Source organism: Gossypium raimondii, chromosome 9 (assembly GCF_025698545.1).
Source record: "Gossypium raimondii isolate GPD5lz chromosome 9, ASM2569854v1, whole genome shotgun sequence".
Classification (NCBI taxonomy): Eukaryota; Viridiplantae; Streptophyta; class Magnoliopsida; order Malvales; family Malvaceae; genus Gossypium; species Gossypium raimondii.
In genome coordinates this window covers 1,136,872-1,164,737 of record NC_068573.1, presented here as the reverse complement: position 1 = coordinate 1,164,737, position 27,866 = coordinate 1,136,872, and the positions used below count along the sequence as shown (strand labels likewise).

Genomic DNA, 27,866 nt, shown 5'->3' with positions numbered 1-27,866 from the left:
GGATTGTGGGCACAAAAAGAAAATTTAATAGCAAAAGCATTATTTGTGAGGTTAGGGAAACCAGAAAATAATCCTAATCCAACATTGATGTTTTCAACTACAACACTCATGCTTTATTCTTCCAACCAGGAATACCAGATGACAATAATGTTGATATCCCACTAAATCAAATCTTTCACCAACCCTAACTGCAATATGGTATTTGAAAGCTTGACATGACAATGGTGAAATATTGTCGAAAATAGCAACTAAAACAGACCAAATACAGATGGTGACAACGATTATCTCCTAAACATACCAGAACTTAGTAATGTTCTGCTATACTCGGCAATAATAGGTGAGCTCTTCACCAATTCCCATATCTTGGCAGAACTTTTTAACCAGTCACGTTCAGAAACATTCCGTGTAAACGAAGGGCAGTTCATTGACAAAACCTGCGAATAACACTACTTATTTTTCTGATATAATAATAATAATTTTTTTTTTTAAAGAAGCAGGGCCAGGGAGAATAGCTGCAGGGGGAAAAAGGTGGATAGAAAGAGACCTGATCGCGTAATTTCCATAGTGAGGAGACATAACTTTCACACTGAGCTTCAGGAGAGTCGTCTTTGTTCTTATAAGGGATCATAAGTAAATCAAGCAACTCTGTATCTTTAGTATTAATCTGAGTCATAGCAGGTTGATCAGTGGGTTTATTTGCACATTTCCGTCTCATAAATGAAGAGGAACCAAAATATTGTAAAAGCGCCTTCTTCGTTTGCACAATATTAGGCGGAGAAAGGTCTTGATCTTGTAGCCTATACACATTAAGACCACAAATACATATGTTACTATAGTGGATCTTTAACAATCAACAAGAAAATGTGCTTATCTAGCACATACTGATGAAATATGAGAAGACTACAGAGTTCTTGTAGCCTTACATCATGTACCAAACTCGAGATCTATTTAATATCAGAAGTAAATAATGCAATACCTAACTTTTAAATCATCCAGATAATATGTCAAATTTTGCATCAGTATCGAGTGAAGGGAAATAAATGTGATCAACCAGGACCAAGTAAGCTCTCTCAGCCAGACAACCCCCTAGACCAAGGAGATAAGAAACCAGAAAACTGACAAAATATTTAAAAAAGAGATCGAAGAATAACAATTAGTTACCTCGATATATCAACAATCAAATAGTTCTAAGAGAACATCTACAGATAAGAAAAATTCATTATTTCACGAAAACTGACTCCTTCCTAAAGAACAAATTGGTTATGGTCAAAAAAGAAGCTGCTAACTAGAAATCAACTGCAATTCTAAGCACCTCCAAACAAAGAAATGAATGGGAGAAGGGTAAACGTTCACTAATTAACAGCTAAGAGTATCATTGATGGCGTGTATAGCTGATTTCTACAGATTGCTGATTACTAGGGATTTAACTGATTCAATTAGATTATGTTTAGGGGGTGTTTTTTTGAGTAAATGTTTAGGGATTGTCATTACTAATTTCATTCTCTTCCTTCTTTTTTTCTTTGCATATACCGTTTCTCTGATTTAACACAGTACAGAGACAATTCCAGACTTGAGATGAATTTCCCAAAATTGTAGATATCCCAAAACCTTAAAGAGTTAAATTTTGGCTAAACTACATAAATGGTCACCCAACTATTATAAAATTTCTTGTTAGGTTACCCGACTTCAAAAAGTTACAAAATCATCACCCAACTTATCTTTTTATTTTTTTTAAGTCCAAAACCGTTAAATACTTAACAATTGGTAGATGAGGCTGTTAAGTTAATAACTTGTTTTTTTAACATTTATTTTTAATACACATCATTTCCATGTCATATAATAATTAAAAAAAATTATTAACCCAGATCACCAAACCCCACCCGTCCCTCTCCCCTACCCCCTCCCGGATTCCTCCTCCCACCACTGCTCTCCCCTCCCTCTCCCTCTCCTCACTGTCCCCTCCCCAAAGGTACTGCATAGCCGGGAAATCTGTGTACCCTTCTGAGCTAGTGAAGATATTACAGGAGCTTAATCCTCATCTGATTCTTCCCCAAAGGTAAAAGCCTCTGGGATATGAATAATTGTTAGCAGAATCAACAACTTTCATTTATATATCACCCATGCATACTACACTGCACAACTTGCAACCCTTCAATATGTTTATTCCTCTAGTAATAATCATGCAGTAGTTGCAGTTCTTGAATCTTCTACCATTTAAGAGGTGGTTTTGCAAGTTTTATTAACTTGAAACATAATTTGTAATCAGTGTGTGTGTGAGTAACTAGTTGAAGGTTTTGGTGATGGCAGATGCTCAGATGAGAAGGAATCCCTGCCAGTATTTCCAGCATTTAAGGTGTCCCAGGAGAGAGTGAAAAGTCTAGGCATTAACTTTACTCCATTGGAGGTGAGCTTAAAGGATATTGTTGACTGCTTAATGGAGAAGAACTTGTTGAGTGTGTGATTCAAGCTATATTAGCAGCCACTCAGATTATATTTATCAACTTAAATACGGTTAAGTGCTTGTAATACGTAGTTGTTAACTTGTCATTTTATTGGCGGATTGGTGGTGTTGCAAGTGAGGACAAATGGAAGGTTTAAAAGAGTAAAGCATAGGGTATTGGCCAACAGTGTGAAATCAAGGCTTTCAATGATTATGAATGGTGGCACAATGGGGGGAGGGGACGGTGGGGGAGAGGGAGGGGAGAGGGAGGGGAGACCAGTGGTGGGGGAAGGAGCCGGGAGGGGAGAGGGATGCGGTGGGGTGATTTGGGTTAATAGTTTCCTTTAAATTATTATATGACAAGGAAATGATGTGCATTAAAAATAAATGTTAAAAAAACAATTCATTAATTTAACAGCCACATCAGCCAACTGTTAAGTATTTAACGGTTTTGGACTTAAAAAAATAAAAATGTATGTCAGGTGACCTAACAAGAAAGTTTCTAATAGTCAGGTGACCATTTATGTAGTTTACCCTTAAATTTTTTGGTACTTACCCCTTAGGCCTACCATTTTTTTCTCATCACCCCCACCAAAGGAGTCTAAATCCCATCACCCATGAAACCCTTGATCCGGTGACCAATTGACCTGGACTTGAGCCTCACGCGCCTCTGTCAATTTCTGGGTACTTTCCTCAGCACCAGTTTGTAACCTCCATTCTGTCATAATTCCTTCTTTCCGTCGTCATTGATCTCGATGCATATTTTAAGGCTACCTCCTCTGCCCATGACATCATTTGGGGTTGGTTAGATATCTTACTATTGAGTTGCTGGTTGGGTAATGTAAGCTACTGTTCTGGGACCTTTTTGGCTATCACCAACCACAATTTTTATCTATATAAGATTTTCCCTTTTGTCTGTTTTTCTCTTTTTTCTCTTCCTCTTGCATTCATAAAATGGTAGAGGATAAAATATGCTACTAGCTCCAACAACCCTTCATTACAAATTAGTCCAGTTAAGCTTGATCGGAACAACTATCTTACATGGGCTGAATTTTGCTTATTGTTCATCAAAGCTAGAGGATTACAAGGTTACATCACTGGTGATATGAGAAACCAGTGCCAAATAATCTCACATTCAACCAATGGGACTCGAAAACCTCTCGTTATGGCAAGGCTCATCAATTCTATGCAACCCTAGATTTACAGAACATACCTGTTATTCAACACTACAGCAAAAATATGGAATTCAACTTCTCTCACCTACTGGCATGTTAGGAACATCGCTCAGATTTTTTAAATTCAAAATAAGGTTCACATTACTAAACAAGGTAAGAAGAGTATTTTTCTGAACTAAGCAACTTAGGACAGGAGCTAGATTATTATTAAGACTTCCAAGCAGATTGTACCGGAGATGCATTAAAGTTTTAGAAGCAAGTAGAAAAAGAATGAGTTTATAATTTTCTGGCAGGATTAAATAATGAGTACGATTAGATCAAGGTTTAAATCCTACGAAAAACTCTGTTTCCTTCTTTTAAGCAAGCATACTCCTATGTACAGCAAGAAGAAAGTAAAAGAGGTGCTATGTTCTGTACAGCTCCAGTTGAGAAAGTTGGGTTGATTGCAAGTGGCTCTTAAGAGTAACAAAAAGATGATAACCTTAAAAAAAGTACATACATTGTGACTATCATGGAAAACCACAACATACCAAGGAAACCTATTGGAAGTTGAATGGTTGACCCACTAGAGGTTGCGAAGGGAAATGCATTAAGTCAACAAGATCCCAGGCAAATTTATCGAAAACCACAAACTCTAAGGAGACAACTTCCTCTGAGGTTTTTTCTTCTAATAAAATTCTACATCTCAGGCATTTTTTTATCCCAGATTGATGAAAATAGGTAGTGCCTTTAATGCCCACATTAATATTGAATGATGAATTATTCAGGATCTTTTAAAGATTAACTTAAATTATTTTCCATGTCAAACAAAAGATAGTGTCCAAATAACTGATGCCTCTTTTACCTCTGTATTTGGAACAGGTTCTGTTACTATGCTCCCAATATTACACTATCTTTTGTACTTCATGTCCCTAAGTTTCCTATCAACCTCTCATCTGTGAGTACTATCACCAAAGCCTTAAATTGTAAAATTGAGTTTTCTTGATTATTTTGTTTTTCAAAACCTACAAATAGGGAAAAGAATTAGCAGTAATAGAGTGCATGATGGCTTATACATGTTGGATGTGAGTCAAGGTTCTGTTCCATATAAAGCTCTTTTTGGAGGCATTTTGTTATTTAAAGAATTAGCAGTAATAGATTGCTTTTCTAACTTGTGTGGAAGCATACATCCAAGTGTCATACAGGATAGCAATCAAGTGAGCTAAAACTTGATCCATGAGACATGTTATCGCAACATAGTTGTGTTGTGGTTGGTAGAGATGAAATATAAATAAGGTGTATTATTTTTTATTTATTAAATTTGCAACATGATTCTAATAGTATCATAGGGGAAAATATAACTCACTTTGTGTGCACAAAAACAGGGGTACCAATATACTCCTCAACCTCATGAACTTTATCTTTGCCCTCTTTCTGAAGACCCAATGTAGAGCTCTGTGAATGGAGCGGGGTTATGCAAGATGGATCAGGAATGCCATGTTTCAATAAGTCAACCTATAGAGAGAGATTTTAATTAATAGTGTAAACAAGAAATTGTTGCAAGAGTTTAAAAGAATTGAAGAAACATAATCAACATTTTTTTTAAAATTTTTGGTCATAACCGAGACATTTCTTTCATATGGCCAAATACCAATAAAACTCATTTTACTCACTGAAGGATCTAAGTCATCATCTATCTACCCAAAATAAATATAAGAGCAGCAGCATTAGAGGATTTCTTGCTTCAGATAAAGATCACTATCAGCTTACAACTACAAATCTGAAGTACATAAATAAATTATTTGATACGAATAACCAATGTAACAGACTAGCAGCATATTATGTACATGGAAAGTGGTAAAGAATATTACCGTCAACATCATGTGCCACATGCTATTATCATGGACTCCCTCAGACACCACCAGCAAAATGTGACAAATAGATGCTAGAAGAACACCAAGCTAAAAAGATTTCTTGCGGCATCCCAAAAAAGAAAGACATATTATCAAACATCTTACTTCAAGAAGGAAAATATCGTGTAAATTAAATATAGAGCACTAATATATAAAACAAAAGCAAAATGCTAGCAACTCAATTACCTGGATATTCATAATTTCATGAGCCAACTCAGCAGACAGTGACTCACCACTTAGTACTGAAACCGTGGATGAGCCATCAGGTCTCATAATCTCAGATAAAACCGAAGGACTGAAAACAGACTGCAAGTCAAGAATGTACAGTGATGACCATGATGTCACAAACCAGAACTAAAAAACCCCTGCTAATAATCTCAGTATGAAAAACCAAAAACATGGATGCGAGACTAGGTAGAAGAATTTAGAGAGTGCACATATTCAAGGCAATCGATTATGCAACAAGTAGAATGATATGTAAGCAGAAAGACAAATGTTAAAGTAATGGTATCAAACCTAAAGGGCATAACAATCCAATCACAATATGCACATGGGTATATACATGCACTCATGTGAGGCATTTCTTTTTCAGGAAAGCACACAGATAAAGTATAAACAAGGGCAACTTGAAGGTTTCAAATTAAACTCTAGGCCTCATTTGACAAGGTGACAAAATTGAGAAATGGTGATAGGGAAGAAAATTCTCAGAACACAGAAGACTGTGTGTAGCTTATTCCTAACTTGTAAAGAGTCTCATTCATGCCTATTTAGGACAGAGGTATTTTAATTTCCTTAAAGCTTCCCAGTAAGAACAGTATATCTTGGAAACTTCCTATCCAATTATGGGAATGGCCTCTAAAATTAATCTTTCAATGCTTGTTACTTCCCAAACATAATTGGGAAAAAACTATCAATAGTCAATAAAAAAGCATCAAAGGTATCCAATTTTCTTCTGGTTCATTTTTATTCCCTTAAGAGTATATTGATGGGAAGGCTTTCTTATAATCTTCTCTAATTAAGAGAACTTTATAATAACATCAAAGCAGCTCATAATTTCTCTTTGTATAGCCTTAATTGGACTTGTGAAGTTCTAAACATGCTTCAAAAGAAAATACATATATCATTTGATGATTATAGTCTATAGAAAAGGAAAAAGAAGATGGTAACCAAAAGAGAGTAGTAAACTTGGAACCTGGGTATCAAGTAGTATAAGCCGTTCAGCAGAAATCCTTGGTTCAATACCTACAGTACAATGCCTTGCCATTGCTCTGGTTTCTTCTGACTGTATAGCAAATGGTGGCAACATCCCTGCAAATTAGCATGTAAGGTTATCTATTGAATATTCCAATGTGCAAATAGATTTGAACTTCAATAGCAATAACAAGGCATTTAAGTATCAATTAATGCAAAAATTGATACTCTACTATCAAACAAAGTTTGGATATATGAAGTCTTTTAAGAAGAGGATGAGAACGCTTGGGATGCATTTGGATGTAGCCACACCTCTGTTTCAGGGCAATTTGAACATTTTTTTTTTGTATCCGATCATCCCCACCATGCAACACCTCCATTTTCTCACTAGAAGTTTCAGGTCCAGTGAAAATCCTTCTCACCGCACCCCTTTTTTCTTTTTACCTTCGAGGTTATGGTGACATGACAAAAAATCCCTATCACTTAACCTTTCATTTTTTTTCCTCATTTTCATTTTTATCTAAAAAATTTAAAATAACTGTTAAATTTAACATAAATAAACAAAATTTATAATAAACTAATAAATAAATTTTATCATTAAATGCTAAACTAATTACTAAATAATATGTAATACTTTCAACAAAACTTACAATATTTTATCAGAACACTTTTAGGATATTGTGTTAAATGGTAATCTTTTTTCATTTTCACCTCACTATTGCTGCTCTTTTTTATTCAAACATATCCAACTACTAATTTTAATCTCATTTCAAAAACTAATCTTTTTGCAAGCGTTGTTTTCAATCTCATTGGAGTCAACCTCACCACCCATCCAAATGGACCTTAGTCCATTATAAGTATAACCAACTAATAGAAAATTGACCATCGTTTCTCAACCCCATATTACCCTATGGGAAATGGATTCAGGGTAAAACTTGATAAGTGGCATACCAGTGCATATAATAAACGAAATGTCTACCTAAAGATTTATTGCAGGTTAGGCATAAAAAATAAATACGATTGTATAGAAGTAGAGTAAGATTTCAGTTTTCAACTAAGGTATGATTGAAAAACAGATGATGTCAACAGAAGGCTAGAACTTAAAGGTATCAGCGGCTATAAACTAGAACAGTTCATCAACAGAGTGAAAATTAGAAATCTTTGAAAATTTCACTATATGACTATATCATGTTGACTTGGTAAATATTCCATTATCACATGCTCGACTTTCTTTTAACCTATTATAATTATTTAATTTCACCAAATTTGAAAACTAGCAAAAATGAGTTTGTCTTCTTCTAATTTTCACTTACTAATTGGCATTTCGAGTTTTAAGGTTTTTTTTTATATGATTAATTTTGAATGATATTACTAGAAGAGCAAAATAAAGCTGATAACAAGGCTAATTAATCTGAAAGATAATATACAATGATCGCACTAGGAACTACATAGAAAATACCTCAATATATTGATAATCTACACCTCATTTCCAGTTTTCTTTTGGAATCTCAAGCCAATGTAGATATAAGCTGCTAAAATTTGAAGATCAAATGAGAATTCCTAGACTATGACTAGAATTCCTAGCTGGAAACTAACAAGCAATAAAGTAGATAAGCCATTGGACACCAAAAAGACTAATTTCAAGAACTAGTATAGACAAAGCATAATGATTAACATATACCAATCATAAAACTACCATTTCATGTGTATCCTCAATCTAAGCAATTTTCAATGGAAGAAAATCAAGCACTTCCATTTTGCGTAAAGAAGTTAAACAAGAGACTAAATTTTAAAATGTTACTCACCAGGTGATACCCCATCAAAACCATAAAGCTCATTCATTATCGTCGACTTGCCTGCACCAGGTGGACCGATGATTCCAACCACCTTAAAATCAGTATTCTCAGTCAAAAACTGCAATACACAAAAAACAAACAAAACATTTTAGCCAAGGAAACTATCTGATTCTTTACCTCATTTGAAGAACCCGTAGTTTAGGCTATCTATGGTCAGTACTATTGCTACATGCTTTTCACTAAAAAACAAAAGGACGCACTTTGATACAAAAGCAAATAATATTTTCCACAAATTAATATTTTTTAAATAACAAAATGCACGATTTAAAATTTTTTTTTCTAAAACAGTTAGAAATACATTTTGAATCAATTATAATTTTACGTTCATTAGCTCAAGAATAAGTAATAATAAATCAAATAGCCAAAAAAAAAAAAAGAAATCAAACGAAGACCTAAAAACTGCAAATTATTTAATTTTAAAAGAACGATTTTCAGTTCCATTCCATCTGAAGTTTTTGCATCCAACAAAAGATAATAGAGTTAAAAAGGAAGTGAAAATTTCTTTTCTTTTTCTTTTAACTTACAGGCAAAAATCGATCGATGTGGAACTCCCAGGAATCAGAAAGAAGGTTGAGGGAACCAACGGGAGGGAGACGGGCCCTATGCGGCGCCGTTTCATCTTCACCACCTCCGCGTCCAAATTTACCAGGGACCGGCCCAGCTGATGGCTTGGCTAATAGGATTTTGGGAGCAGAAGGGTTCAATGATGGATTGGAAGAAGTGGTTCCGCTAGTGGAACCCGCCATAGCTGTTCTTAATGGAAACTGTCTCCTTCTAGCTGTAATTGATGGTAGAGAAAGAGCAAGAGCAAAGAGCTAGAAAAGGCATAGCCGGAGACCCCTTTTAGCAATGCTCCCAATTTCAAGCCAATAATGTATAATTGAATTTGAAAACCCGATAATAAAAACAAATTGAGACCGAACTGGTTAAATTGGGCCGGTGTGTGAAACAGGGCAGATAGTCCAACCGAAGGCTGGACCGAATCGATCGAGTCATCGTTGGCCTAGACCGAACTAATAGTAGCCAAACCTGTTACGACTCCAATCAGACATGCGAATGTCTGACCGATAGTGCTCCGGCCATGACAGCAAGCTGTTCAAACAACCTGCTGGGGTTTTGGCTAACTCCATTGACAACATCGGGCCAATCATACGAATGCCTGGCTGAGGGATACTACACCCCGTGTGGTTGGTCGTACGAACGATCGGCCTGGCCAGACACCTACCGATTGAGAAAAAGGAGAGGATGGGCATAGGGCCAATCGTTCGAGCGGCTAGTCCCGCCTCAACCACGACACCAGCAGTCTCGCGAGGAGGCACTGAGCCGCCCAGGCCTATTTGGACATAACGACAACGGTTTGAGGTGCTGAGGGGAAAGTTACACCAGCAATGGCACCATCGGGCACGACGATTGTGATAGCGACCATCTGACAGTCGGGGGATGGTCGGCGGCGATAGTTTTCCGATGATAGAGTACTGGGAAAATCATACTCCTAGTGGGACTTTGGGTGGGTTTGGATGGACGATTGGATGCGGTGCGTTTAGCTTACTTTTTGTCTCACGCTACAGTATCGCTACAGTATTTAATCTCACCGCCACCGCTGTTTTTACACTAAGAGTGAGTTTGAATGGGCGGTGCGTTTACCTGCGGTTAGTGTAAAAACAGCGGTGGTGGTGAGATTAGATACTATAACGATATTGTAGTGTGAGACAAAAAGTAAGCTAAACGCACCGCACCGCACCCAATCGCCCATCCAAACCCACCCTAACCGCAGTTAAACGCATCGCCCATCCAAACTCACCCTCTATTAGGTAATTTGATTTCAAATTAACACTTCTAAAGATAATATTTTATTAATTCAATATTAATGTGAGATATTAAATTTAATTTAATACTTATCTTGATAGTAATTTATTAATTTAATATTAACGTGAGCAATTCTAATCCTAGTTGAATTCTCTCTAACTCTCTTTATGTAAGGAGAGTGTGGGTCATTTATTCACACACACTTGAATTTAAGAGAAAATTGTAGAGATAAAATTATTTCAGAAAATTTCTAGAGATATTTTTTATTTATAATTTGCTCCAAAAGTTTAGAGAAATTGCAAATTTCCCCATTGATAATTTTGTGAAGAATTTTTTTTATTCGAAGTGAGCCCACACTTAACTGACATGAGCTTGAGGATAGCATAGAAGATTACTTAGTCGAAGCGTCTATCCTAGACGAAACAAAAGGTGCTATTTTTTAGATAATACAACCAAGTTCTTGTTTTGAAAAACTTTTTATAACTTTGGTTTTCCCTAAAACCTATTTTCCGCTGCGTTTTCCAAACTCGATTTTTCAACAATTGACTGTTAGTATTTAACGGCAACACTGATGTGACCATTAACAGATGCAATGTCAACAAAAATAAAAAAGTTAGTTAATTTTAAAAAAAAGTAACAATGAATCTGGACAAATGGTTGTCTAGGTTCATTCTAAAAGTATAAAAAACATAAAAATTTGTATAAATTATTAGAAATTAATTAAAATCATAAAATTTTATAAAATTTATAAAAAGTATTAGAAATTAATTATCATAAAATTTTATAAAAGTAAGGGTAAACTAATTGGGAGGTCACTCAACTTTTGTTTAGGTTCTATTTTGATCACTTAACTTTAAAAACTTTCGGTTTCATCACTAATGTTTTCAAATTTTAAAATTTTAGTCTTCCATTGTTAAATATTTAATGGAAAGTGACGTAGGCCTTTTTATTGTCCTTATAAAATATTTAACCCTCCAATATTTACATATTTTATCAATATAATCTTAAATCTAAAAATTGATAACATTTAACCCTTGTAAAATTGTATTACAAACTGAATTTAAAAAAAAATAAAAATAGAAAAGTTCAAAGTTAAAAACCATTTTATTCAAATCCTTTAAGAAGGGCATTGGGATTTGGGGGAAGGTTTGATTTTTAGAATTGGACTACAATATTGTTGCAGTATGCGAGTGGGTGATAGACCTGTCCCATGCACAGGCGGCCCGGCCCGGCCCGACGGCCTGCCAGAAATATGAGAGGGTTCGGGTAAAAATATAGGCTCGAAATATGGGCTTGAGCAAAAAAACGAGGCCCATTTAAAAAACGAGCCGGGCCTCGGGCACCACTTTTTTGGCCCGAGCCCGGCCCGGCCCGAATATAATAAATATATATTTTTTATTTTTATTTTTTAATTTTAAGATACTTTTAAAATAAATTTTTTTATTTTTTTATTTTTAAAATAATTTTTTAATGTTTATTTTAAAAATGGGCCGGGCTGAGCTCGGGCTTATGATATTTTTCCCGGGCTGGGCCTGTGCAAAATTTCAGGCCCATATTTCGGGCCGGGCCAAAAAAAATTTCTGGACCCGGCCCGGCCCATGGACAGGTCTAGTGGGTGATGCTTTCTTTTTATTAATCTCTAGCATTATTCAATCATTTGTATAATGATACTTTTGAATGCACTGGAACCACATATGTGAAAACCTAATTACAGAAGAAAAATGGGTTGATGGAGACCCAAATCAGAATAGGAAGTATCGATTTCAATCTTAATTTTGGGTTTTAGGTTTAATTCATGTCAAGGCATAAATGAGGCTCAAGTTGGCACACGACAACTAAATTTTTTTTATGTATGCTTAATTTATAGAATATGTTGTATGAAAGTATATTTTGTTTTTAATAGACTTACTCATAGATCGGGTTATCTATCTAGGTTTGAAGATTCGTCCAAAAAATGAGAGAGTTTGGACAAAATACAAGGCCTAAAAATGGATTCGGGTAAATTTTAAGGCTTGTTTTCTGTATAGGTTGGGCTTTAGGCAAGATTTTTTTGCTCGAGCCTGGCCCGACCCGAATATATCATGTTATAAAAAAATATTATATTAATTATATATGTTAAATAATAATTATATATATTTATATTAAATCACTAACACAATAACAATTAAACTCATTACCCAAAACTTAAAAAAAAAAAAAGAAAACTTAACTAACTAAATAACCCAACCCAAAATATAAAATTTTAAAAATATATTTAATACAATAAAATATTTAAAAAACTAGTTTGGCATAAAACTCTTCAAGTTGTGTTGTCACCTTGCACCTATCTTTAATGGAGTGAAACAAAGTTAAAGAGGTACGATTCTAATCCAACTAACATGAATAAATCAAATGCTATAATAATTTTAATTCCATGATTGGTTTGCCCCCATTCGTGTTAATGAGCTTCAACTCTTGATTCAGCTGCCCATAAACCTCCATGGAAGCAAATGTGATGAACTGCAGTCAAAACTAGCAATTTAATAACACAACGGGATCTCTTTTCTTTCCCCCTTTTCATTGCTTTGAATGATTTTTTTTGTAATTATGGGGTCCGAAATGGCTCCTCACCCTCACAATGTGCCATTGCTCAAAATTCATAATCTTCAAAGCTTGATATATTAAAGGTTCCAAATAATTGCAATTTGGAACTTATCTGAAATAATTTAATAGCACAATATAACACTGATCAATTAATAATCGATATTTCATTCTTAATGAAAATCAATTAATAATTATGACAAATTTAATTGCATAATATATCACTAATCAACACAAAATAAAATACAATAATCATAAGTAATTAATTAAACGAGACACGCGATTTTTTACATGAGAAACCCCTTTAAAGCAAAGTGTATAAAAACTAAGAGGCTTAAAAGTCCACTCAAAAGCTTCACTATACTTAGAAGGTCTGCTACAAGATCACAATATAAAGCCACAATCAAAAACATACAACTCCAACAAGAATAACAATAAATAATCTCAAACAAACTAAAGGAAAAAGTTGAGAATATCACCCAAATATGACAACATTGAAAATGAAAAACTTAAAGCTACAAAATCCGTATGAAAAATCCAACCTTGCACAATCGAAATACTTGAGCCTCCTAGTCATTGTCCAAAACTCATCTCAGACAGACATCAGATAAACCCCCGATCGAAGAGTTGATCAACACTCTGTCTTTTATATTATAGCTCTTCAATGTTGGAAAGGAGAACAACTCACTCTAACTCAAGTCCTATCATCATCTCCCTTCACATCTAAAGAGAATTCGGAAATTTCATGAGTGGATACTGGATAATTCATGGAACATAAGCAGTACTGGTTTTAACAAAAGGTTAAAACATGAAAATCTCATCGTCCTTAAATTAGAAGCAATAAAATAGTAAAAAAAAAAAAGGATGAACAAAGAAATATATGAGACTTGTAGTTCCAAACTAAATGAATGTTTTATGGAGTCATGTGATTCAATTTTTTTTTTTTTAAATTAATCTTCAGATTGGGCTTTATTATTAAACTTCAAAAGTACATATATAAAAACCTAGAGAAAAAGAAAGGCCCGGATATGAGGCTTGGCCCAGTATCAAAATAAACAAAGAAACGAAAAAACTAAAAGCAACAACCCAAATCCTAATTCGGCCTAGAAAATCAACAAAACAGAAAGAGAATCAGAAGTCTCTGGAATCACATTAATGTTGCTGTTATTTTTACCCAATCAAAAAGATATTTTTTCACCGTCTTGTCACTTCATCTGCCATTTCTTCAACAAGACGTATTCAAACTCCTGAGGGGACTTTAATTTCGTCTAACCCATTACCAGCCCTTTTTTAGACTCCCCCCATTTCATCTTCTCCCTTTCATTATTCAATCTGGCTTTCTCACCCTATCCCTTTCCTTTTGTTCTTCTACAGATTCAGGGACACCTCCAACCAGGTAAACTACTATTTTACTCTTCATCGTTTCATTTGCTAAAGTATGCGTAAGACTGTTTCCTGCTCTTGGGATATATTCAAATCTGCACTCCTTATATTTTAATAGTAGCTTATGAATATCGTGGATGTAAGCACATACCTTTGATTTATCTGGGATTCTCGTCTTACACTTTTTTATTATTGATAAAGAGTCTCCTTCAATAATGACTTTTCCCAATACATGTCTATGCCGATTTGGATCGCTTTCCAGTACGTAAGTGCCTCGGCCGCAAAGGCTGATGCAACCCGTTGATAGATCTCCGAGCACGATAAAAGGACCTTGCCCTCACTGTTTCTGGCCACAACCCCCACTGCCGCTTGATTAAACTTTCTGTCGCATGCTGCATCAAAATTAATCTTCACTACCTGATCAGGTGGCTTTCTCCACTTGTTAATAGTTATAGAGGTTTGTGGTTTGTTTTTATCAATCTCATTCAACTCTAATATATAACTGTTAACAAATCTCCCTATTACTTTTCCAGATTTACTCACTTTTTTGTGCACTCTGTGATTCCTATCTCCCCAGATTGCCCATAATGCACAGTAAAATATCCTACACTGTGATGCCGAGTTCTGCGAAAATACCCAGGTTAGCCACTGTACAAACTCTAAATGATTTTCTTGCAAAAATACTTGGCATGATAACTCTCTCCAAACTGAAATTGAAACAAGACATTCACGAAAAAGATGGTCCATGTTTTCTGTTCCTACTCCATATCAGGGGCATATTGTTGTGTTTGTTAACTTTCTTAGTAGCATATTAACTCGTGTAGATAGGAAATTCCATGATATCTTCCAGATTGTAATTTTTATTTTTGAAGGAAGGTTCAGTAGCCATAGTTTTTTGTAGAATTTCTTATAGTTGGCTTGTAAAGCATAAGCTCTAGGGTCATCTTCAATGCTTTGTAATAGTTTATAGGCACTGCGTACTGTGTATTAGCCCAACGCCTCAGCACTCCAAACCCGAAAGTCTTCATGAGGTTCTTCTGCCAACGGAATGCAAATAATTTTCTCGGCAACATCCTCCGAAAAGGTAGAAGTTATCAACTCTTTCTTCCATGTTCTATTACTTGAATCAATTAATTCGGCAACTTTAAAATCATTCAAATTCGTAATTAAAGCTGATAACCTATTCTTTTTCATATCTGGGATCCAAAAGTCATTACTAACTAAAATATTCATTCCCCTGCCCACCTTCTAGCACAATCCTTCCTCTAAAATACCCTTTGTAGCCCAAATGCTTTTCCATGTATATGAAGCATTGTTCGCCAATCGTGAATTTAGGAAATTAACACTCGGATAATATTTTGCCTTTAAAACTTGAGCTATTAAAGAATTAGATTGTTCAAAATTCTCTACCCTGTTTGGCTTGTAATGAGACATTAAATTGAGCCATGTTTTTAAAACCCAAACCACCTTCTTCTTTTGACCGATACAAATATTTCCACTGTCACCAATGAATTCCTCTTTTTCTGTGCGCTTTTTGCCACCAAAATTTAGCAAATATGCTTTCTATATCTCCACAAAGCGACTTTGGTAGTAAGAAATAAGACATAGCATAGGTTGGAATAGCCTGAAGTACCGACTTTAAAAATACTTCCTTACCTCCTTGAGATAACATTCTGGTACTCCATCCTTCAATTCTGGCATAAATCTTCTCTTTGAGATGTTGAAAAGATTCTTTTTTTTTCTGTCTACCAACCACATTCGGGAGACCTAAATATCTTTCCATATTTGTTGAGGTCCTTACCCTCAAGATTGCCAAGACTTTTTCCTTTTTTCCTTCTGTAGTGTTCGAGCTGAAAAAGATTGTAGATTTATTGAAATTTACACATTGGCCAGAACACCTTTCATATATCTTCAGAATTCCTTTTAGCACCCTTGCTCCCCTATCTGATGCTTCCCCAAACAGAATATAATCATCTGCAAAAAGTAAATGTGAAATTTCTGGGCCTCTTCTACTCGCCTTTGCGCCTCTTAACAATCATTCCTTCAATGCCAATCTCATCAAAGATGATAATCCCTCGCTACACATTAAAATAGAAAATGACTTAGAGGATCTCCCTGTCGCAAGCCTCTTGTCGATTTAAAGCTTCGTCCACTTCCTCCATTTGTCTTAACTGTATAGGACGCTATGGAAATACATTTTATAACCAACTCCATCCAGTCCTTTGCAAAGCCCATTCGTAACATGAATTCTTTTATATAATTCCATTCGACCCTATCATAGGCTTTACTCATGTCAAGCTTTACTGCCATATATCCTTTTTTTCCTTTGCGCTTTTGTCGAGAAGTATGCAAGACCTCATAAACTAGAAGCATGTTGTCAGAAATTAGCCTTCCCGGGACGAAAGCACTTTGAGCCGCATCAATGCATCTCCCAATAACTACTTGTAATCGATTTACAATTATTTTTGCCACCATTTTATAAATGACCGAACACAAGCTAATGGGTCTAAAGTTAACTAGACTTATGAGATTAGGGATTTTTGGAATCAACACGATCTTTGTTTGGTTGAAATGACCAAAACTCTCATTATTATTTAATATTTCCAAGCAAAAGTTTTCAATTTCCTTACCTACAATGTGCCAATATTTCTAAAAGAAGATTGCTGGAAAACCATCATGTCCTGGTGCTTTAGTAGGTCCCATTCCTTTCAATGCATCACAGACTTCTTCTACTGTATAATTTGACATTAAATCTTTATTAGTATTTGCCGAAATATTATTTTCAATACCCGTTAGGAGATAAGAAGGATCCCCGACTCCATTTGATGTGAACAGCTTCTGAAATTACATAGTAGCCTCTTCATTAATCTCGCTTACTTCATTAACCTCTCCTCCTCCACCTAACTCCAACTTTGATATGGTATTCATGCGTCTTCGATATATGGCAAACCTATGAAAAAAAGCTAAATTCTTATCCCCTACTTTAAGCCAATTTGCCCTTGCCCTTTATTCCCAATAAGCTTAATCTTAATCAATTTCCATATTCAGGTGAATCTTGGTGTCAATAACTTTTGCCATCGTTTCTCAGTCCTCTCTTGCGCCATTAACATATCAAGTTGCTTCGTAAGCTTTTTCTTTAGTCCTTCTAGCCCTTTTTTGATTGATCTCGCCCCTATCTTTAAGTCTGCCTGTAATCTTTCAAGTTTTCAAACTACTGTGCCTGTTCCTGATTCCCAAGATTCTTTAATTATTTTCTCAATCGTTTCCTCCATGAGCCACCATGCCTCAAATTTAAATTTTGGATTACCCTTATAAGTATTTCCACATTTTGTGTTTAGAAGAAGTGGGCAATGATCAAACATCGAGTGTGGTAGATGTTTAATGTTGCTTGTTGGAAATATATGCCTCCATTTATCATTTGGCACTCCCCTATCAAGTCTTTCTTTAATATTTGTCTCCGACAAATTTCCCTTTTCCCAAGTAAACCAAATCCCTTTTCCCAACTTTGTCCATTAAGAAGACCATATGGGGATTGTACTGCTTTAGAAAAAATCGCAGCCTTCTTCCTGCCCGTGGATTCCCCAATCTACAAACATTCCAACTTATAATTTTTATTGCGCCCGGTCGGCTTGCCTCTTAGCAGCTGCCGATCTAAAAAATTTTTGAATATCAAGTTGCTCAGAACTGTCTATCAACACTTCTGAAAAGGCTTTTTCACAACCCTCAAAATCATTATGTTTCAATCTTTTTGTCCCATCTACATCTATTTCTTCCTTATCACATCTTGCAAGATCTTCTTCTGGGGACTTCCTTTTCCTCGTATTATTCTCATCCTTTATTTGTATCATTGTGGCCACTGGTTTTATTCTTTTCCAATTGTCTTCTTCTTAGGATTTGAGTTTTTACCCTTCTTTCTCGTACTATTATTCAACTTCTTGACCTCCTCTATCCCAGATATACATCCCTACTCCTTTATCATCTCCTCCCCTTCCATCAATTCCATATTCCCCTGTGAACCCCGAATCTCGTTGTTCTCTTTTTCTATTATTCTAGAGCTTTCTGCCAGCACTACTTTGCCTCCTGTGTAAGAACTTTGAGCCCCCATCTTCTTCATTATAACATTAAATTTCATACTGCCTTTTCCAACTAATTTTGATTCTCTGCTTTTAAAGCCAGCGTATAAGGTGGATCAACACTAATTTTGTTTTTCCTTGCAGGTATTATCTGAGTGCAATCTTTTATCCCATGCCCCATTCTTCCACATCCAAAACAAAACATCGGTAAATTCTCATACTTAAAAGGAACCCACACTTTATTAACATTATCACTAGAGACAAAAATACCTTGGCGAATTGGTTTCTGAACATCCAAGTTAATTCTGAGCTGACAAAAGACTTCATTAATTTCAAATCTGAGAACCCCACCAAACGTAACACCGATTGCATGCAAGAGATCTTTCTTATCAAATTTTGGTAAACACGAATCTATTTTTATCCAAAACGGTGATAAAGTAAGCCTAATCTGATCTCTTTCCATCGCCTGATTAACCTATCAAATAAAATAATACTTTTACGAAAAAGCCAAGGTCTCCCCTCCATAATTGTCTCTATATCTTCTTCCAAATCAAACACTATCAGGAATAAATTTTGCCCCACCATCTAGATATCAAACTTTTTCCTTGTCTTCCATATACTTTTCATTTGTGCCCTAAAACTTTCTGGATTGTATAGCTTCTCTGTCCAAACTGTATATATCAGCGTTGGTTTAGAGTTTGGTATCACCATCGAAACCTTGACTGATAACTGGATGATTTCTTCTGCTAGAAAAGAGATCTCATCCCTCCCCTATCTATCCTCACCACAGCTTTCCTCCATCCCAAGCTGCAGCAGTTACTACTTTCTCTAGGACTTTATGCAAAGCACTCTTGGGAGCAGAGATTTTAATTATTATTATTATTTGTAAAGGTTTACATCACTTTTCTTATGATAGGTCAATAATGCCTTACTTTGATAAGATTTTCACTTGATCACTCAACACTACTCTCTATTACAAAAGCTCTTTAATGACAAAAAGCAAAGGGCAAAAAGAAAATTTATTGGAAGAATAAATGATGCACAACCATGATTTTCTTTTTGTTATGTGATTCAATTTAGTTGTACATTGCAAATGACTATATATAGAAAGAGACTTACCATATCTGCAAAATCATTATGAAATAAAAACATAAAATCTAGATTGTAAATTGCAAAGATAATTATGTCGTAGAATGAAGTGTCATAATTTGCATAAGAAGGAAATCGAAGTCTTGCAAGAAACTTCCTCATTGATCACAACTTAACATGAGACACAAATGCAATGCAAACAAGATACAAGCTTCTGATTAGAATCTAAAGTATGGTGAATTTGTTGTCAATCACAAAAGTACCAATCACAATTGCAATTCAAAGCTGGACTTTATTGGTTGCATGATCTATGATTCTCAAATATAGAAGAATAAAAGTTTAAAAAGAAAAGAAATTTCCTAATAAAGCTAGTTGAAGTTATTCTCAATGGTCATACACCACTTACCTTAAATATGTCACCAATGGCAGCTACACATAAAACCTGGATCTGTGAAATTAATTTCATATCAAATGAATATAGATAACTTACAATACAATATAATTTAAGAACTTTGTAAGAGAGGGTAGCAATGAGATATTTTTGTAGGAAAGACAAGAAGAAAAATATGATATCCATGAAACCCGTATAAAAATTTAAGTTAAAAATATGAGATATGGGCAAAGGGACTTATGATATCCATGGAATTTTTTATTAAGGCAAAATCTAAAAGCATAATATCATAATTTTCATGGAAAGGAAATTAAAAACGGAACTTACTTTTGTGTCCACAGGTTCAATTTTTAATTTTGTTCTCATATTGATAGTCTCAAAAGAATCCCTGCCCAAACTAAATCCTGCAACATTATGCCACAAAAGCCAAAAAGTTTTAAAAGAAGGCTTTATATGAGACTTAATCAAGTAGCTTAGGATGAGAAGATCAAAGGGTCTAACTGTAAAAAGTATCAAGAGACGATTAGTATATTTTATATCAATAGCCAAAAGATGCAGAGTTGTGGCTCAAGTAACTGAACTTACATCCTATAATTAATACATATATGTGGAATGTGGGAAATCTTAGACCATTCAGGGCCACTCTCCTTCTCACATCTTGTCTCTAATTGATGACACATAAAATTGTCAATTGTTTCTAATTTGGAGAAGCTTCCCATAACATCTACAGAAGGCAGGTACATGAGCTTATTGCATGACCAGATACGCAGACAGCATAGAGAAGAGAGGTTTTTGAACGATTCTAGCAAGGCTTCTATTTCATGAAACCCCCAAATATTCAAATCTTCCAGGGCAGTGGGGAGTTGGAGTTGGTAAATAAGACTCTTTAGCTTTCCAAAACTACTTAAATATAAATACCTTAAAGAAGAGAGGTTTCCCAACCACTCTGGAAAGGCTTTTATTCCTTGAAACTCTAATATTGTCAATTCTTTAATAGCAGTAAGGAATTGAAGTTGGGGGGAAGACTTTTAAGCTTTTCCCAACCAGTCAACTCCAGAACTCGAAGAGAGGCACTGAGATATTGAAAGGAACTAAGACATGGGAATTCTTGCAGCTCTTTGTTACGGGCTAGAAAACTTAGTAAGAAATGGGAGAGTAAAAAGGGGTCTGTTCTAAACGGTGAGTTTCACTTAAGTAAAACGATGAGTTTCAATCCTAAGAATAATTTAGCAAAATAAGGCGTAGAGACTTTAGTTAAACGGTGAGTATGGTTATAACAGAAATTGCCACACTATTCTTTTGTTATTTTTCCTTTTTAAGCATGAGTTGTATGGAAAAACAATTATAAAAATACTGAAGGAAATTTTCAAAATTCTTCTCTTCTCTTTGTTCTTCTTCTTCTCTCAATATTTTCCTATTCCAGATTTGAGATTGCATCAAGGTATCAGAGCTTTTACAATCCTTGTGATGGTCGACGATAGTGTCTCGACACAATTGCAAAAAGAGGTTGGCGGAATGCAGCAAGAAATCTCTAAAATACAAGAGGAGATGGTTCGTTTAGAGGCCAAGATGGAGACTAAGTTCTACGAGTTTAAGGATGAGTTTCGTAGAGATTTACAAGCTTTGTTAAGGCAATATTTTTGACCTTCAACAAATGGACCTCCAGCAAACGGGACCACAGACAAAGGGAAGGGGGTTTTAGGTGCGCCACTTGGTTTCCCTCTAAAAGATATGGGGGTACCCAACGCCCCAGTTGGACCGAATGTGATACCTTTGGCTAATGCGAGCAACGTGCTTCTGTGGAATCAGTCACCTGTGGTAGGAGCATCTGAGAAACCAAGTAAACTTGAGTGTCCCAAGTTTAATGGCAATGATTTTCGGGGATGGTGGACCAAGCTTGAACAATATTTTGAGGCTCCAAAATCTAGCAAGGTTCACATAGTGATGTTGAATTTAGAGGGTCGAGTTTTAGAATGGCACCATTTTTACTTCTAACGAAATTGTGGTCTCAAAATGTTATCTTAGCCAACTTACATGAAGAGTTTGTAAGATCGTTTTGGATTTGGATAGTTTGGGAATCCTATGAAAGAGCTGGTTAATCTAAAACAACAAGGTACAGTGGAACAATATCAAGATATGTTTCTTGGTTTATTAAATCAATTCCCCTTCCTGAACCATATACCCTTAGCATTTGTCTCAGTAATTTGAATACCAAAATCAGTCATTATCTTGATCAATTCAAACCCTCTACTTTGATGGAGGCTTTTCAGCTGGCTAGGAAGATTGATGTGCTCCTATCTTGATTGGCAAAGAAGACCTCAACACCTTTGAATAGTTCACGTAGGTCATTGTTCAACCCTTCTATTATGTCGGGTTATTCTTCAGCTCCTACAAGGGCTGTTTCGGCTTCACAGTCTGTGAGTAGTGCTTTAGTTAGTAAATCGACTTCTTGATCCATTTTACCAGCAATAATGGTGGAATGGAAACAGAAGGGCCTATGTTTTTAGTGTGGAGCCAAATACCACATTGGACACAAGTGTGTCAAATCTCAACTATATCTGTTTCTTTTAGAACCTCTTTTTGACAGTGAAGCAGAGGAATTCCAAGAATGTTCTAATCGACTTGAGGAGGGTAGTCCTGAAGAGGAGCCATCCAAATCTCCTGTGATTTCGCTACATGCCCTCACTGGTTTACAATGCCATAATACCATGAGAGTGGCTGCTCGGGTAGGATCCAGTTGGGCCATCATCCTGGTCGACTTAGGCAGCACACATAATTTCATTGATGCGAGGATGGTTAGTAGGTTATCGTTGCCCGTAATGCACTGAAAGCAGTTGAAGGTCTCTGTTGCAAATGGGAGTTGTTTGTTCACCAGGGGAATGTGCAAAGGAGTTCAATGGGAAGTTTAAAACTACCAGTTTGAAATAGATTTTATGGTATTGCCTCTGAAAGGCTGTGACATGGTGTTAGGGGTCCAATGGTTACTAGGTTTGGGAGATATTGTTTGGAACTTTAGTTCCTTAGCCATGCAATTTATGGTTAAGGGTGAACCATGTATTATTCATGGTATTGTTCCTGGTTCATTAGCAGCAAAAAAATTTGGTTCGAATTCAAGATGTTTTATGGCTGTGGGGTATGTTTTGGGACCTTATATAGTGGTAATGAGCTCACCTAATCAAGTGACACTTTTGGCTATGGTAGTTAATGACAGTGAAGAACAACTTCAGGGTTTACTGGAAACATTTGTTAACTTGAAGGACGAAGGAGCTGTGATTAAAATTCGACCTACAGATATCCGACCATTCAAAAAGGAGAGATGGAAAAATTAATTCAAGAGATACTCCAAGCTTGAATAATTAGAGATAACAATAGCTCTTTTGCTTCTCCTACAGTGATGGTCAAAAGATGGAAGCTAGAGGTTGTGCGTTGATTATAGACAATTAAATCAACATACAATCAATGATAAGTTTCCCATTCCCATAATTGAGGAGTTGCTGGATGAGTTGGGGGAAGCTCGGGTGTTTTTCAAGCTAGACTTAAGGTCCGAATATCATCAAATTCGAATGTGGGAACCTGATGTACATAAAACAATATTCAGGACACATAAGAGGCATTGTGAGTTCCTCGTGATGCCTTTTGCCCTCACTAATGCTCTCTCTAGCTTTCAGGCTCTTATGAATTCAATATTCAAACCATTGTTGAGGAAGTTTGTACTCATATTCTTAGATGGCATACTGGTATATTTAAAGTCTTGGTCCGAACATTTGTGACATTTGAGAGCAGTCCTTCTCATCTTAAGGGAGCAACAACTGTTTGCTAAAAAGAATAAATGTTGTTTTGGCACTTCTCAAATTGAGTATCTAAGACATGTGCTACATGCGCGAACGGTCTCCATGGATAAATCCAAGATTGAATGTATCTCTTTATGGCCCATTCCTCAATCAGTAAAAGAATTGAGAAGCTTTCTTGAACTATCCGCCTATTATAGGAGATTCATTAAACATTATGGAGTGCTAGCCAATCCCCTTACAGACTTGTTGAAAAAAAAAGGTTGAGGTTGGTCTGACCAAGAAACTGTGGCCTTTCAATCATTAAAAGAAGTCTTATGTGCAGCACATGTCTTGGTGTTACCAAACTTTCAGCTTGAATTCACAGTGGATACTGGTGCGAGTGGGTTTGGAATTGGAGCAATGTTGCAACCGTAGGGGAGACCGATGGCTTTCTTTAGCAAGGCTTTAGGTGTGCGACATCAAGCTCTATCAATCTATGAAAAGGAGATGCTAGCAGTTTCATTGGCTATTAGGAAGTGGCATGCTTACCTAGTGGAGAGACATTTCAAAATTTGAACTAATCACCAAAGCCTGGGATTTTTTCTGATAAAGTAGCTATCACTCCATTTCAGCAACGCTAGGTAGCTAAAATATTAGGTTATGGCTTTGAGGTCTCCTACAGAAAAGGGATCAACAACAGTGGCTGATGCTCTTTCTCGACAGCCTAAGCTAGAGCAAGGTCAGTTCTTTCAATTATCAATTAGTTCTATCATTTCTGGGCTCTTGGAGCAGGTGAAACAATCATATGAAATAAATGATAAGTTGAAAAAGACCATACATGATATCCAGCAGCATAGATCTCAAGACCAAAAGTACTTGTGGAATTGCCAATTTCTGCGAAGGAAAGGGAAAATTCTGGTGGGGAAGAATCTACAGTTACGACAGGAATTGTTTCATCATTTTCAAGCCAGCGTTGTTAGAGGTCACTCGGGTGTACATGTTACCCAAAAGCATTTAGCTAGTTTGCTATACTGGAAGGGCCTAACCATTGATGTTAAACATTGGATTCTGAAGTGTTTGGTCTATCAAAGATGCAAGAGTGAGACAGTAGCATCTCCAGGACTCCTTCAGCTGTTACCTATGCCTGATCGAGTTTGGTCTATTATCAGCTTAGATTTCATTGAAAGATTGCCGAACTCAAGCAGGAAAAATTCCATTTTGGTTGTAGTGGACTATTTGACTAAATATGGTCATTTCTTGGCCCTATCTCATCCATATACAGCTAAGGATATGGCACAAGAGTATTTGAATCATGTTTATAAGCTTCATGGCATGCCTGATTCAATTATATCAGAAAAAGACATGATTTTTGTTAGTGGATTTTGGCAGGAGTTATTTCGATGAGCTGGTACCAGACTTCTATTGTCCACAGCATACCACCCTCAAATGGATGGTCAAATAGAGGTATTAAATTAGTGTCTTGAGAATTATCTGAAATGTATGATAGGTGAAACACATGCAAATTGGTTCTATTGGTAACCCCTCGCAGAGTGGTGGTATAATTCATCTTTCCACTCCTCCATTCAACTTACCCCATATGAAGCTTTGTATGGATGGTCTCCACCTCCACACGTGCCCTACTTAGCAGGAGCTTCCTCAGTGGCAGTGGTTGATAGAAGTTTGCAAACTAGGGAGGCTACAAGAAAACTATTACAATTCCATCTCAAAGGGCTCAGGCTCGTATGAAGTAGTTCGCTGATAAACATCGATCCTAGAGGAGTTTCCAAGTTGGTGATTTAGTATACTTGCGACTACAACCTTATAGGTAGCAGACAGTTAGGAAGGTCCTTAATAAAAAAATTATCTCTTAAGTATTATGGACCCTTTTCTGTGATCAAGAAAGTGGGAGAAGTGGCGTATACTCTATAGTTACCTCTAGGCTCTCGTATTCATCCGACCTTTCATGTTTCTCAGTTGAAGAAACATATAGGCTCAGTTCCTACTCAAGCTCACTTACCTTTGGTGGATGCTCATGGTGCATTGTAGAAAGAACCAGTCAAAATCGTGGACAGAAGGATAGTTAAAAAAGGAAACCAAGCTGTTACTGAAGTTTTAGTTGAATGGATCTACTCCTTTCCTGAAGATGCAGCATGGGAATCTCTACCCCTACTTCAAACCAAATTTCCTCACTTTCATCCGTGAGGACAAGGATCCTTTCCTTGGGAGGCAGTACTTGTTACAGGCTAGAAAACTAAGTAAGAAATGGGAGAGTAAAAAGGGGTCTGTTCTAAATGGTAGAGACTTTAGTTAAATAGTGAGTATGGTTATAACAGAAATTGCCACATTATTATTTTGTTATTTTTCCGTTTTAAGCAAGAGTTTATGGAAAAATGGTTATGAAAATACTGAAGAAAATTTTTAGAATTCTTCTCTTTTCTCTGTTCTTCTTCTTCTCTCAATATTTTCCTATTTCGGATTTGAGATTGTATCACTCTTCTGAGAAACCACCAATGGCTAATTCTCCCAAGAAATTAAGCCTACCAAGGCCGTCATCTAGAATCCATATCAGATCAAGCAAATTTACTATTATTAGACTAAAAAGGGGAGTATTGGATCGTAACATATTTGGTAGCAGACAACTCCATCCTTCGCTAGTTTGTTAAATTCTAATTCTGTGAGAGAAGAGAGTCCATCTAGACTTGGAATGGACTTTAACTTAGGGAAATCATGTATCCTTAATTTTTTAAGGGACGACAGTTGTACTTTTAGTGAAAACTCGCCAATTCCTTGTAGCTATCAATTGACAAATTTTGAAGAGAGGAAAATCCTTCAAAATCTGGAATCCAACTTAAATTAGAACAAAGATATAGATCTAATTCTTTAAGATAAGTGGAGGTAGATAATCTACCTCCGATCTTGCTTATATTTTTACAACTGGAAATTCTAAGCTTTTCAAGAGATGAACATCTTCTTGTTATGGGAAGAACTTCCAATTCGTTGTAGCTATCAATTGACAGATTTTGAAGAGAGGAAAATCCTTCCAAATCTGGAATCAAACTTAAATTAGAACAAAGATATATATAATTCTTTGAGACAAGGGGAGGTAGATAATCCATCTCCGATCTTGGTTATATTTTTACAACTGGAAATTTTAAGCTTTTCAATAGATAAACATCTTCCAGTTATTGGAAGAACTTCCAATTCATTGCACCTATTAATTGACAAGCTTTGAAGAGAGAAAATTCCTTCCAAATTTGGAATCGAACTTAAATTAGGACAATTATATAGACCTAATTCTTTAAGACAAGCGCAGGTAGATAATCCATCTCCAATCTTGCTTAATTTTTTGCAACCAAAAATGCTAAGCTTTTCAAGAGATAAACACCTTCCAGGTAACGAAAGAACTTCTAACTCATTGCAACTATCAATTGACAGGTTTTGAAGAGAGGGGGTAAATAATCCGTCTCCAATCTTGTTTAATTTTTCGCAACCGAAAATGTTAAGCTTTTAAAGAGATGAACATCTTCCTATTACTGGAAGAACTTTCAATTCCTTACAGCTATTAATTGATAGAATTTTAAGAGAGAAACATTCTTCCAAGTCTGGAACCGAACTTAAATTAGAACAATGACATAGATATAATTCTTTCAGACAAGTGGAGCTAAATAATTTGTCTTCGATCTTGCTTAAACTTTCACAACCCAAAATACTAAGCTTTTCAAGAGATGAACAACCTCCGGTTATAGGAAGAACTTCCAATTCCTTGTAGCTATCAATTGACAGATTTTGAAGAGAGGAAAATTCTTCCAAATCTGGAATCCAACTTAAATTAGGACAACCTTTTAAATCTAATTCTTTAAGATAAATAGAGGTTGACAACCCGTCTCTGATCTTGCTTAATGTTTTACACTTGGAAATGTAAGGCTTTTTAAGAGATGAACATTGCCCCGTTAGTGGAACATTTTTCAAAAAGGGACAATCACAAATATCCAACTCCTCCAGCAAGGAAACATGAATGTCTCTGTGGCCACCATTGCTATCCATTATTCTAGACTTCCCATCCTCTCTAAGGTGAAACAATCACCTTATTCATACCACCAATACATTCGTTGCAATAAAATTCATTACCCATGCATTTCACTTTCTTCAGATTTCTCAACTCAAGAAATTGGAGATTAAGCAATTGGCCCAGAGGTGGAAGACTTTCACAGTTGATGCAA

The 27,866-nt window shown here is 35.9% G+C and overlaps 1 protein-coding gene across 1 annotated transcript; it reads right to left on the bottom strand.

The window, feature by feature from the left end:
* Positions 1-3: 3 nt before the first annotated feature.
* LOC105798056 (uncharacterized) lies at positions 4-9,436 on the bottom strand. Its single transcript, XM_012627940.2, has 8 exons — positions 9,079-9,436; positions 8,504-8,612; positions 6,700-6,815; positions 5,694-5,813; positions 5,466-5,555; positions 4,961-5,109; positions 545-797; positions 4-434 (listed from the first exon to the last, which is right to left on the bottom strand). The coding sequence occupies exons 1-8, from the start codon at positions 9,298-9,300 to the stop codon at positions 282-284; spliced, it is 1,212 nt and encodes a 403-aa protein (XP_012483394.1). The 5' UTR covers positions 9,301-9,436; the 3' UTR covers positions 4-281.
* Between the last annotated feature and the right edge of the window lie 18,430 nt (positions 9,437-27,866).

Coding starts and splice junctions, on each gene's coding strand:
- LOC105798056 (XM_012627940.2), bottom strand. CDS start 9,300: ATGGCGGGTTCCACTAGCGGAACCACTTCTTCCAATCCATCATTGAAC. Junction 8,613..9,078: donor ACATCGATCGATTTTTGCCT/GTAAGTTAAAAG, acceptor TGTGTATTGCAG/TTTTTGACTGAGAATACTGA. Junction 798..4,960: donor CCTGTTTTTGTGCACACAAA/GTGAGTTATATT, acceptor TAATGTGTATAG/GCTACAAGATCAAGACCTTT.